At 54.0% G+C, this 13,107-nt stretch overlaps 1 protein-coding gene across 1 annotated transcript in view; it reads left to right on the forward strand.

Annotated features, from left to right (window-relative positions):
- Positions 1–10,618, forward strand: part of tbcc (tubulin folding cofactor C) — a 49,756-nt gene extending 39,138 nt beyond the window's left edge. Inside the window, exon 2 of the mRNA XM_070889394.1 lies at positions 9,876–10,618. Within this exon, the coding sequence (XP_070745495.1) occupies positions 9,876–10,418 (543 nt within the window). The 3' untranslated portion in view covers positions 10,419–10,618. The remainder of the gene's footprint in view (positions 1–9,875) is intronic.
- The last annotated feature ends 2,489 nt before the right edge of the window (positions 10,619–13,107 follow it).

Genomic DNA, 13,107 nt, shown 5'->3' on the forward strand with positions numbered 1-13,107 from the left:
CCCTTCCTTCCTTCTGTTCCTGGGCTGGTCTCAGGGCTCTCCAGGCAGGAGCTCAAGTTGCTAGCTGCTCCTCTCACTGCTCACAGCTGCAACTGAGCAGGACACGCCTCCACTGCTTCACGATTGGTCCTTGTGCATGAAACTCTTTTAGAGTCTACCTGTGAAAACATAAAACAATAACGGTGCCACCCAACCTGGGTGACACTCCAGACATTTACAAGGCCCTTTTTTTCCCCCCCTTTTTTTGTTTTTTTTTTGTGTTTTTCTTTTTTTGGTTTTTTTTTGGGCACTAAAATCACAATTTTTCCCCAGTGCCCCCTATAAAAGGGAAGGGGACACTAAAAGCACCGGCAATTAAAACAAATTAACTTTAAAACGTAAAATCAAATTAAAATTTGGTTGCCGGGCGTGATGATGCACTCCAGTCCCTCCGGTGCCCACCTCTCGCGGAAGGCCGCGAGCGTACCGGTGGACACCGCGTGCTCCATCTCCAAGGACACCCTGGACCGGATGTAAGAGCGGAAGAGAGGCAGGCAGTCAGGTTGAACGACCCCCTCGACCGCCCGCTGCCTGGACCGGCTGATGGCACCCTTGGCCGTGCCCAGGAGCAGTCCTACGAGGAGGCCCTCGGACCTACCCGCTCCCCTCCGCACAGGGTGCCCAAAGATCAGGAGAGTGGGACTGAAGTGCAGCCAGAATTTCAGGAGCAGCCCCTTCAAATAGTGGAACAGGGGCTGCAACCTTGTGCATTCAATAAAAACATGGAACACGGACTCCTCCAGACCGCAGAAATTGCAGGCGGCCTGGGAGTCCGTGAACCGGCTTAAAAATTTGTTGCACGGCACTGCTCCGTGCACCACCCTCCAGGCCAAGTCCCCGATGAATAGTGGGAGGACCCCTGCGTAGAGTGCCCTCCATCGGGGACCCCCGCCTCCTCCGGACGGCAAGATGGTGCGCCATGGCGTGTCCGGACGGCTGGCGAGGATGGCAAAGTTGAGGGTGTGCAGGAGCAGCCCGTACAGGAAACCCCTCCGCGCGGAACTGAAAGGCACGGAGGGGATTTCCCCGAGGCGGCTCAAGTTGTGAGGCGCCGGCCCCCGAGGGAGGTTCCGGGGTTTGGCGCCGATGAGGAATTCCGTCCGGACGGGGGTCAGTTCGGACGGGATCTCCCCACGTGCTTGAGCCTCCTCGATACACCTAACGGAGTCAGGGCCCAGAGCTGTTTTTAGCGACTCGATGGCATCGGCCGCGCGGCGGACGTTGGCAGAATTTAGGCGCCGCGCCAGCGTGACTGGCGCCATCCAGCCCGCTCCTCCGCCATCGAGCAGGTCCCTGACCCTGGTCACCTCACCAGCCACAGCCCTCTCTTCCGACCGCCACATGAAGCCTCGGCCGTGGAGGTACGGATTCCCGAGCAGCGGTTCCTGCAGGACGGCCGCCACTCCAGCCGGCGGAGAGCTGCGCTTGGTGGAGACTTTGTTCCAGACCCTGATGAGTTCCCTGTAAAAGACAGGCAGCTCCCGGAGGGCGGTCCTGGCACCCCCCAAGTTCACAAACAGGAGCTGCGTGTCATAATTGAGGTCGAGCTGCTGGCGGAAGAAATACCTCGCCAGAGCACACCACCTAGGAGGGGGCTCGACGTAAAGGTATCTCTGCAGGGTCTGAAGACGGAAAGTCGCGAGCTGGGCGCTGACGCACACCAACGACTGACCGCCCTCCTCAAGCGGGAGACTCAAGACCGCGACAGAGACCCAGTGCTTCCTGTTGTTCCAGAAGAAGTCCACCAGCTTCTTCTGTATCTTGGCGACAAACGCAGGGGGAGGGGTCAAAGTGACCAGCCGGTACCACAGCATTGCGGCCACCAGCTGGTTTATGACTAGCGCTCGACCCCTGTAGGACAGCACTCGGAGCAGTCCTGTCCAGCGCCCTAGGCGAGCGGCGACCTTGGCCTCCAGCTCCTGCCAGTTCGCCGGCCAGGCTTCCTCGTCGGGGCTAAGGTAGACTCCCAGATAGAGGAGATGGGTCGTGCTCCAGGCAAAAGGCCTGAGCTCCTCCGGCAGGGAGTCCACCCGCCACTGACCCACCAGGAGTCCGGAACATTTCTCCCAGTTGATCCTGGCGGAGGACGCGGCCGAGTAAATCTCCTGGCATTCACGCATCCTCCGCAGGTCAGCGGGATCCTCTACCGCGAGGAGCACGTCATCGGCGTAAGCCGAGAGGACGACCTCCACGCCCGGCCCTTGCAGAGCCAGTCCCGTCAACCTCGTCCGCAAGAGGCGCAGGAAAGGCTCCACGCAAACGGCGTATAACTGGCCGGACATGGGGCATCCCTGGCGCACCCCTCTCCTAAAGCGAAGGGGCGCCGTCAAGGACCCGTTAACCTTAATCAGACACTCCGCGGCGGCGTACAAAAGTCGGATCCGGGCGACGAAAAGCGTCCCGAACCCGAAAGCGCGCAGAGTTCCGAGCAGATAGTCGTGATCCACCCTGTCGAACGCCTTCTCTTGGTCGAGGGATAGGAAGGCGACCGACAGACCAGCCTCCTGGGAGCAATGGATGAGGTCCCGGACCAGATGGATGTTGTCGTGGATTGTCCGGCCCGGGACCGTGTATGACTGGTCGGGGTGGATCATGTGGTCCAGCACGGCACCAAGGCGAGCAGACATCGCCCTGGCGAAGATTTTGTAGTCCGTGCTGAGGAGGGAGACCGGGCGCCAGTTCTTAAGGAGGCGGAGATCGCCCTTCTTAGGCAGCAGGACGATGACTGCCCTGCGCCAAGAGAGGGGCATCTCCCCGGTCGCCAGACTTTCCCCCAGGACCCGCGCGTAGTCGCTCCCCAGGACGTCCCAGAACGCCCTGTGGAACTCCACGGTCAGCCCGTCCAGCCCCGGGGATTTTCCCCTCGAGAGCCGGGCGAGGGCACCGGTCAGCTCCGCCAGGCTTAGCGGAGCTTCCAGATTTTCGGCGCCCTCCGGGCCGACCTTCGGCAGGTCCTCCCACAAAACTCTACGCGCTTCCTCGCTGGACGGATCCGGAGAGAACAGAGCCCCGTAATATTCACGGACCCTGTTGTTGACGCCCTCCGGATCCGAGACGAGAGAGCCGTCGTCGGCCAGCAGCGTCAAGAGCTGCTTACGGACACTCTGCCTTTTTTCCAGCGAGTAGAAGAAGGGGGAGCCGCGGTCCAGATCCCGCAGGAACCGGATCCGCGACCTCACGAACGCGCCTCGGGACCCGACGAGCTGCAGGTCCTTCAGCGCGGCCTTCTTCGCTTCGTACACCGTCCGCAGGGCCGGGTCCTGGACGACTTGACCGAGACGGGCTTCCAGGTCGAGCACCTCTTTTTCTAGGCGCCCGACTCTGGCCGCCCGCCTCTTGGTCGACCCCCTCGCGTACTCTTGACAGAAGACGCGGACGTGAGCCTTGCCCACGTCCCACCATAGCCTCAAGGAGGGGAAGCCCCCCTGCTTCCTTCTCCAGTCGGACCAGAATCGACGGAACGAGTCCTGGAACCGCACGTCCTCCAGCAGCCGGTTGTTAAAGTGCCAGTACGCGGACCCCGTCCTCGCGCGGAGCGAAGCGAGCTCCGCCCACACCAGGTGGTGGTCCGAACACGGCACCGGCCGCATGGAGGCCGCCGGGACGCAGGAAACGTACGCCCGAGACACGTAAAGGCGGTCGACTCTAGACCATCCAACTCCAGGCCTCACCCAAGTAAAGGCGCTGGAGTCGGGGTGGAGATTTCGCCAGACGTCCACCAAGTCGAAGGACCCGACCAGGTCCCTCAACTTCTCCATCGCCGTCATGCACTGCGGGGCACCGGAGCGGTCCCTCGCCTCGAGGGTGCAGTTAAAATCCCCCCCGAGGACAATGCAGTCGCCGACGTCGACGGAGCCAAGAAGAGCGGACACCTCTTCAAAGAAGCGCGTTTGCTGCGGGCCGGGATGAGGGGCGTACACGTTCACGAGATGGAGCGGCACGTCCCCCAGGCGAACCGTTACGTGCAGCAAGCGGCCTGGCACGGGCTCCTCGACCCCCAAGATCTCCGGCTGAAAATGCGGGCCCAGCAAGATGGCCACCCCACTAGAAATGGCGGTGAGGTGGCTCATGCGGACCTCTCCTTGCCATTCCAGGAGCCACGTGGCTTCGTCTCCCGGAACGGTGTGGGTTTCTTGCAGGAAGCACACCGCATATTTCCCCTCCCGCAGGAGCGAAAAGTTGTCAAATCTACGGCGTGCCCCTCTGCCGCCGTTGATGTTGAGGCTGGCTATGGTTATCTTCATGGCAAAAGCATAGTGCAACCTCTACCTTAACCTATTGTGGGGGAGGGAGCGAAGTCTTTTGTTGAACTCCGCTCCCTCCGCAGCCCAGCGAGGAGTCCCTCGAGCTCGCGCAGCTCAAGGTGCTGCTCCTTTGTCAAGGGCCCGCCCGCGGCCAAGGTTTTAACGGCGGCGCGGACGGACCCCTTGATCAGCTCCGGCTCGGACCATTTTTCCAGGGCCAGTCGGGCTTGGTCGCGGCGACCCCGGCTCTGGGCCAAAAAGTCCCGGAGTTCCTTTGCAGGAACGAGGAGGGCCTCAGCGGCGGCCGCGAGCAGATCCACCGCCTCCCTGGCGGTGGTCTCTAGGTCTTCACCCGCGTCCCCCACCGAGTCCCCGTCCTCCTCCGGGAGGTGGCCGCCAGCAGCCGGCCCATCGACCGCACAAGGTACGGCAAATGAACCGGCCGCTCCAACCGGCCCTGGCACTGCCCCGATCCCACCCCCAGGATCGTCGGCAGAGGAGTCCCCACTGGGCTCTTTTAAAAATGGTGCCGGGTCGGGAAATGACAGCGGAAGGGGTTCCCCCTCCGCCCCAGGAACCGGAGAACAAGGAGAGACCCGGCCATAGGAAATCCCCAGGCCCTCCAAGTGCTCCAGCTCCAAAGTAAGGGGCGAGGGTGGGTGTTCCTCCCCCTCCCCGCTGCCACCCCCCGGCCCAGCATCTACAGTTTCATTAAAAACAGTAAATTGTGTTTCTGCCGGGTCGAGCGTCTCCCGGGGGAAGTTGGGTATTGGCTGGGCGGGCTCAGGTTCGGCCTTTTCGGCCTCGCCCGCCTCAGTCCCCGGGACGCCCGGCCCGGCGGCTACGCATTGCTCCGCGGTCCCCACGCCCCCCACGACAGGCAGATCTTCCACTCCATCCCCGGGAGGCAGAGGCTGGGCAGCCTCAACTGTCTCACCCTCCCCGGGGAAAGACTCCTCGCGCCTGCAGCGCAATTTGGGGGCGCTGGTGGGGGACGCGGGACACGCGGCGGGCACCGACTCCTCCGCGGAGGGATGTTGTTCCCCCTCCGCGTCATTGGGGCGGTGCCTCTTTTTGTTCCTGGGGGCGCGCGGAGTCAGGGAGACCTCCATGTCTGCCGAGGCCTCCCGCTCCGCCCCCCCCTTTTCCTTTTCTTGCCCGTGCCTGGGCCCCTCTGTGGTGGTATTCAAGGGCTCGGGCACGGGCTCGGGGCACCCCGCGCTCGCCGGTGACGGGGTTGGGCTGAGCGCGGTGGTCAAATTATCCGGCGCACTGAGGGGACCCGCCTCTTGATGTTTTGTCTTCTTCCGCGCCTTCTTTCCGGTCGGACGCTCTCCCTCCCCCCCGCCGGGGGCCCTGAAAACAAAGGCCTCCGACGATGCCCGCGCACCCATGGCTCCCGGCACGCGGACGCAACTAGGGGGAGGGGTGGCGGCGGCGCCAGCCTTGGCCGCCTTCGGTGGTTTGGCGGCCTTGGAGGCGGGGCAGTTCTTGCGAACGTGCCCCACCTCCCTGCAGGCATGGCACCGCACGCCGTCCGACGTCCAGAAGACGCGGTAGGCAGTCCCCTCGTGCACCACATTAAAATGACCTTCCGTCGTCTCCTCCCGCGCCAGCCGGACAAAGAGCTGGCGGCGGAAGGAGAACACGTGGCGCAGGCTGCTCTCCCTGAGGCCGAGCGGTATGGGGTTGATCCCTGACCTTACCTCCCCCAGTTGTTGTAGGTGAGGGAGGAGGAGCTCAGCGGAAACAAAGGGCGGGACGTTTGAAACGATGACCCTCTGCGCGGTGGCCTCGAGAGGGTCCACCGGCAGGAACGTCCCGCCCACCGTGAGCCCCTTTTCAAGGGCCAGGGACACCGCCCGCTCCGACCCCAGGAAGAACACGGCCTTCCCAGACATCTTGGAGGCTGCGACAATGGCCGAGGGGCCGACTACCCCAGCCATCGCCCGCACGCACTCCTCGATGGTCATTGTGGGGTGAGTGTAGCTCTTGACCCCGTGTTTTTTCGTAATTAACCTAAATGGTGGCAGGGCAGCGGGTGGCGCAGGAGGGGCCGTGGAAGCGGTTGCCACCTGCGCATACGTCCTTGCTGGCCCTGCCACCGGCGTGGATGGGGTCGCCATCACGGGGTCCCTTTAAGGGCTACACCCACCCCAAAGTCACAGGCCTTAATGGTCTTAATTGGCCTCTTGTATAATGACTGAGCAGAGGAGCCCTTAATGAGGCACACCTCTCCCCTAGTTGGCAATTGGGGAGGGGCCTTGCTCCCTCTGCTCAGTTGTCTTAAATGGGTTTTTTTTTAAATTAAATTTGGAAGAAAGAGGCTCTCAGAGAGAGAGGGGAGAAACAGAGTAACAGAGAAAGAGAGAGGGGGGTGGGAAGGGGGGGGACTGCGAGGGCAGGTCTCCCCTCGCAGCTGTGGGTGGGTGCACTCCCCAGATGGCAAAACACAAAAGTCTTTGAGGTGGTCTTCAGGTGGGGGGAGAAGATGTCTTCACCTGGGGTAGCTGGAGCCACCAGGCACTCCTAACGATCTTTAATTGTGTGATTAATGAAAATCTTCAGCCTGGTAGCTCCAGCTATCCCAGGCTAGGCAATTGGGGGTGGGGGGGGTTTCAATTGTGGGGGGGGCCTAGTTGTAAGCACAGCCCCCACGCACACTACCACACACACACACACACACACACCCCCCGCGATGTTCCGGCCCTCAGTGGTCTTCTTTCCTCCCCCCACCGATACAACAAAGTCTGTTTGGGGAAATGCACCCACACCCACCTGTAGAAATGTTGAGTCTCCCTCCTTCCACACTGGATGTTGGTTGTTGTGGTTTTTCCCCCTCTCTCCAACTCCTTGCAGAAATGATGAAGTTGTTAAAGGTTTTCTGTTCTCCTCCTCTCCCTCTGGGTAAAGTTGTGGTGAAGCCCCTTCCTTCCTTCTGTTCCTGGGCTGGTCTCAGGGCTCCCCAGGCAGGAGCTCAAGTTGCAAGCTGCTCCTCTCACTGCTCACAGCTCCAACTGTGCAGGACACGCCTCCACTGCTTCACGATTGGTCCTTGTGCATGAATCCCAAAAAGTTAGTTTGCAGGTGCAGCAGGTAATCAGGAAGGCGAATGGAATGTTGGTCTTCATTGCGATAAGGATGGAGTACAAAAGCAGGGAGGTCCTGCTGCAACTGTACAGGGTATTGGTGAGGCCGCACCTGGAGTACTACGTGCAGTTTTGGTCACCTTACTTAAGGAAGGATATACTTGCTTTGGAAGGGGTACAGAGACTATTCACTAGGCTGATTCCGGAGATGAGGAGGTTACCTGATGATGATAGATTGAGTATACTGGGTCTTTACTCGTTGGAGTTCAGAAGGATGAGGGGTGATCTTATAGAAACATTTAAAATAATGAAAGAGATAGACAGGATAGAGGCAGAGAGGTTGTTTCCACTGGTCAGGGAGACTAGAACTAGGGGGCACAGCCTCAAAATACAGGGGAGCCAATTTAAAACCGAGTTGAGAAGGAATTTCTTCTCCCAGAGGGTTGTGAATCTGTGGAATTCTCTGCCCAAGGAAGCAGTTGAGGCTAGCTCATTGAATGTATTCAAATCACACATAGATAGATTTTTAACCAATAAGGGAATTAAGGGTTATGGGGAGCGGGCAGGTAAGTGGAGCTGAGTCCACGGCCAGATCAGCCATGATCTTATTGAATGGCGGAGCAGGCTCGAGGGGCTGGAGGGGCCTACTCCTGTTCCTAATTCTTATGTTCTTATTAATGTTGGGGAAGTCCAGAACCAGGGGTCACAGTCTAAGGATAAGGGGTAAGCCATTTAGGACCGAGATGAGAAACTTCTTCACCCAGAGAATGGTGAACCTGTGGAATTCTCTACCACAGAAAGTTGTTGAGGCCAACTCACTAAATATATTCAAAAATGAGTTAGATTTCGTCCTTACTACTAGGGGGATCAAGAGGTATGGCGAGAAAGCAGGAATGGGGTACTGAAGTTGCATGTTCAGCCATGAACTCATTGAATGGCGGTGCAGGCTCGAAGGGCCGAATGGCCTACTCCTGCACCTATTTTCTATGTTTCTATATTTCTATGAGAGCAGGCAGGGTTAACATTTCTGTTGCATTGCCTTTTGTCAGAACCTGAACCTACTTGGCCCTGCACTCGGAGGGGAAGCTAAAGCAAAGCTGGAATGATAGAGAAATTGGCGGCGGTGGAAGAATCTTACAACAACCGTGGTTATTTGCATAATACAATAGTGTAAATTAACTACTGATTACCTCATCAAAGTGAAGTTATGAAAATAGAAAACTGAATGACCGCCAATCAAGAAACACTGCTTTAAAATATTGTTTAGATTGATGTGTGCTTCAAACATGGATGAAATGAAACCTAACAGTTACTATTTGGTGTAGTAGTAACTTGAAATGTTTCATTTCTAGCACCTGTAGAAAAATACATTTGAATATTTTGTTTTAAAAGATTTGATAATAACAAATCCTAGTTTCAGTGCGAAGCAGCAACATTGCAATGATAGAACACAGGCTGCATTTGTTGTTGCCAGAGTCTGATCTCAATTATTTGTTTGTGGAGACACAGTAAGCAACATACCAATAACCCCACAGCAAGAGAGAAAAACAGGAAAGACATCCACAAGGTATTGTCTCACAGGTCCAGGCAACTGGTTGAAGGTGGCTTTAGTGAAGCTCTGTCTGCGACATTAGGATTATTGGAGAGGCCGTGCCTACATTTGCGAAAAAGATATTCTGTCTTGTAATTTTTTCCTCTAGTACAGTGGTCACAAACTAATATCACTGCATTCCACTATTCCCTGCAGCTTAACTGTCCTTTTTAGAAAGTTGGTTTAATTTTGCAGCTTTTACCAAGTGTAGCAGATGATCTTTGACAAGACTACTTTCTGCAAAGAAAATTTATTTTCCTAAGTTTTCAGTCATGGGGATGGGGGGATGGGGGGGAGAGGAGACTCCCCCCATCATACTGTTGCCAGTTAACCATGTTGATGAGGTCACAGGCTGCTGTCAAACCTCAGAATTGAATGATAGCGATACAAATACCTTTTAATCTTAATTGGACATTCCTTTGAGAGACATTTATGCAAATGCTCTTGAAATGTCTTGAGCAAGGTGTTCCCACTTATGGACATCTATTTGGCACTTTTCAGAGTAGCTTTTTAGGCAATCTTTATATCTCCTTTGCTGACGACTGTGAAAATAAACATAAGTAGGAACAACTTGCTCAAGATAAAGGGCCCAAAATTCACCAACGTTGGAGCGAAGTCTTTTTTTGGGAGCTAACTTAATTTTGCAAGTTTCGCCAATGGTATAACGCCATCCTTAACAACTAAAGGCCGTTTTTTTAAAGTACCGTTTTACTGACGTTACTCAACCATAACGCCATTTTTGCCCGTTTTTGCGAGTTTCGCCAATAAAGATTTTTTTTTAAAGACAGCATTAAGGACCACTTTTTAAAATCTTAGCTTACCAAGTAGGAATCCGGTCGAAATTGGTGTTAATAGGGGCTTAGAATTGACTTGTGTTGATCTGTATTTATTATGTTGGTCCACGTTGTCCAGGGCCATGCCGGGGATACCTCAGGAGCCTTTTATCAACAAGAACAGACATTGACAATGAGATTCAACACCAGTGCAGCCTTCGGCCTCCTAAGGAAAAGAGTGTTTGAAGACCAGGCCCTCAAATCTTCCAAGCTCACGGTCTACAGGGCTGTAGTAATACCCGCCCTCCTGTATGGCTCAGAGACCGAGACCATGTACAGTAGACACCTTAAGTCGCTGGAGAAATACCACCAACGATGTCTCTGCAAGATCCTACAAATCCCCTGGGAGTTCAGATGCACCAACGTTCGCGTCCTCGACCAGGCCAACAGCCCCAGCATTGAAACACTGACCACACTTGATCAGCTCCGCTGGGCAGGCCACATTGTTCGAATGCCAGGTATGAGACTCCCAAAGCAAGCGCTGTACTCTGAACTCCTTCATGGCAAACGAGCCAAAGGTGGGAAGAGGAAATGTTACAAGGACACCCTCAAAGCCTCCCTGATAAAGTGCTACATCCCCATTGACATCTGGGAGACCCTGGCCAAAGACCGCCCAAAGTGAAGGAAGTGCATCCGGGAGGGCGCCGAGCACCTCGAGCCTCGTCGTCAAGAAATCAAACCAGTCCCACCCACCCTTTCCCTCGACAACTGTCCCACCTGTGCCGGACTGCGGTTCTTGTATTGGATTGTTCAGCCACCTAAAGACTCATTTTTTAGATGCCTATGATGATGATGATATTCCTATTAAATAGAGTGATGCAATATTATCTTTGAATTACTTCATTATAAAAGAATGTTATTTTATTTTTAGGACTTAATATTTAGTGATAAATACTCGGCGGGCCATTTGGCTAGGGATAGGGGCGGCTGTGGAAGGGGGGGCCATTTGGTCAGGGATAGGGGCGGCTGTGGGGGGCCATTTGGTCAGGGATAGGGGTGGCTGCGGTAGATTCCGGCGGCTCGGAAGGGGAGTTCACGTTTCAGCATCAAACACTCCCAGGGCAGGTACAGCATTGGTTAGCTACAGAGTAAAGCTCCCTCTACACAATTATATAAAAGCAGCCTTCAGCCCACATTTCCTTCCTCCCATGCCTGGGAACCGGAGAGAGATGGCTCCTCCTCTCCCATTGTGCCTCGCATTACCTTGGAAACCTAAATGCTTTGGGCATACACAGAACGGGCCTCACTTTTTCAGCGCAAAAAATGAGCTCCACCCTCAAAACCAGAGGTGCTTCTGCACTGCGCCAAAATGAAAAATAATTTTGGCAAAACTTTTATTTGGCGTTATTTCAGACTAAAAAAAAGTCCATTAATCTCAAATAATGCAAAAAACGGCAATGTGGAATTTTGGGCCCAAGGCATAGCGTAAAACCATCCATGAGCACAGGTCTTACTATGAGGCCCGTCGCATAGCTGATGCTGAATGTAAGCACCAGCTGAAGAAGTCTCATTTGGAAAAACCAAGATTCCCAATCTGGTGTCACTCATTCCAAGCAAAAATAGGTTTCATCAGTCATCAAAGAACTCACTACAAAAAAAAAATGATATTCTGGCTGTTTTCTTCGATATTGAAGCATAAACGACAATTGAAATAGGACAATTTTTACAAGAATAGTACAATACAATTAACATAAGAAATAGGAGTAGGCCATTTGGCCCTCGAGCCTGCTCTGCCATTTAATAAGATCTTGGCTGATCCGATCATGGACTCAGCTCCACTTCCCTGTCCGCTCCCCACAAACCTTTATTCCTTTATCGTTCAAAAATCTGTCTATCTCCGCCTTAAATATATTCAATGACCCAGCCTCCAGAGCTCTCTGAGGCAGCGAATTCCATAGATTTACAACCCTCAGAGAAGAAATTCCTCCTCATCTCAGTTTTAAATGGGCGGCCCCTTATTCTGAGACTATGTCCCCTAGTTTTAGTTTCCCCTATGAGTGGAAATATCCTCTGCATTCACTTTGTCGAGCCCCCTCATTATCTTATATGTTTCGATCAGATCACCTCTCGTTCTTCTGAACCCCAATGAGTATAGGTCCAACCTACGCAACCATTCTGCATAAGTCAACCCCCTCATCTCCAGAATCAACTTAGTGAACCTGAATGGTGACAGATTAGTAAAAGGGGAGGTGCAACGAGACCTGGGTGTCATGGTACATCAGTCATTGAAGGTAGGCATGCAAGTACAGCAAGCAGTAAAGAAAGCAAATGGCATGCTGGCCTTCATAGCGAGGGGATTTGAGTATAGGAGCAGGGAGATCTTACTGCAGTAGTACATGGCCTTGGTGATACCACAACTTAAGTATTTTGTGCAGTTTTGGTCTCCTAATCTGAGGAAGAACATGCTTGCTATTGAGGGAGTGCAGCGAAGGTTCACCAGACTGATTCCCGGGATGGCAAGACTGACATATGAGGAAAGACTGGATCGGCTAGGCTTATACTCACTGGAATTTAGAAGAATGAGAGGGGATCTCATCGAAACATAAAATTCTGATGGAACTAGACAGATTAGATACAGGAAGAATGTTCCCGATGTTGGGGAAGTCCAGAACCAGGGGTCTCAGTCTAAAGATAAGGGGTAAGCCATATAGGACCGAGATGAGGAGAAACTTTTTCATCCAGAGTTGTGAACCTGTGGAATTCTCCACCACAGAAAGTTGTTGAGTCCAGTTCATTGGACATATTCAAAAGGGAGTAAGATGTGGCCCTTACCGCTAAAGGGATCAGGGGGTATGGAGAGAAGGCAGGGGTGGGGTACTGAGGTTGCAACATCAGCCATGATCATATTGAATGGCGGTGTAGGCTCGAAGGGCCTGCTCCTGCACCTATTTTCTCTGTTTCTCTGAACAGCGTCCAATGCAAGTATATCCTTCCTTAAATACGGAGACCAAAACTGTACGCAGTACTCTAGGTGTAACCTCACTAATACCCTCCATAGTTGTAGCAGGACTTCTCTGCTTTTATACTCTATCCCCCTTGCAATAAAGGCCAACATTCCATTTGCCTTCCTGATTACTTGCTGTACCTGCATACTAACTTTTTGTATTTCATGCAGAAGGACCCCCAGGTCCCTCTGTACTGCAGCACTTCGCAATTTCTTTCCATTTAAATAATAATTTACTTTTCTATTTTTTCAGCCTGTCTATATCCCTTTGCAGATTTTGTGTGTCCTCCTCACAATTTGCTTCCCCACCCATCTTTGTGTCATCAGCAAACATGGTTACATTACACTCTGTCCCTTTATCCAAGTC

Source organism: Pristiophorus japonicus, chromosome 9, assembly GCF_044704955.1.
Source record: "Pristiophorus japonicus isolate sPriJap1 chromosome 9, sPriJap1.hap1, whole genome shotgun sequence".
Taxonomy (NCBI): domain Eukaryota; kingdom Metazoa; phylum Chordata; class Chondrichthyes; family Pristiophoridae; genus Pristiophorus; species Pristiophorus japonicus.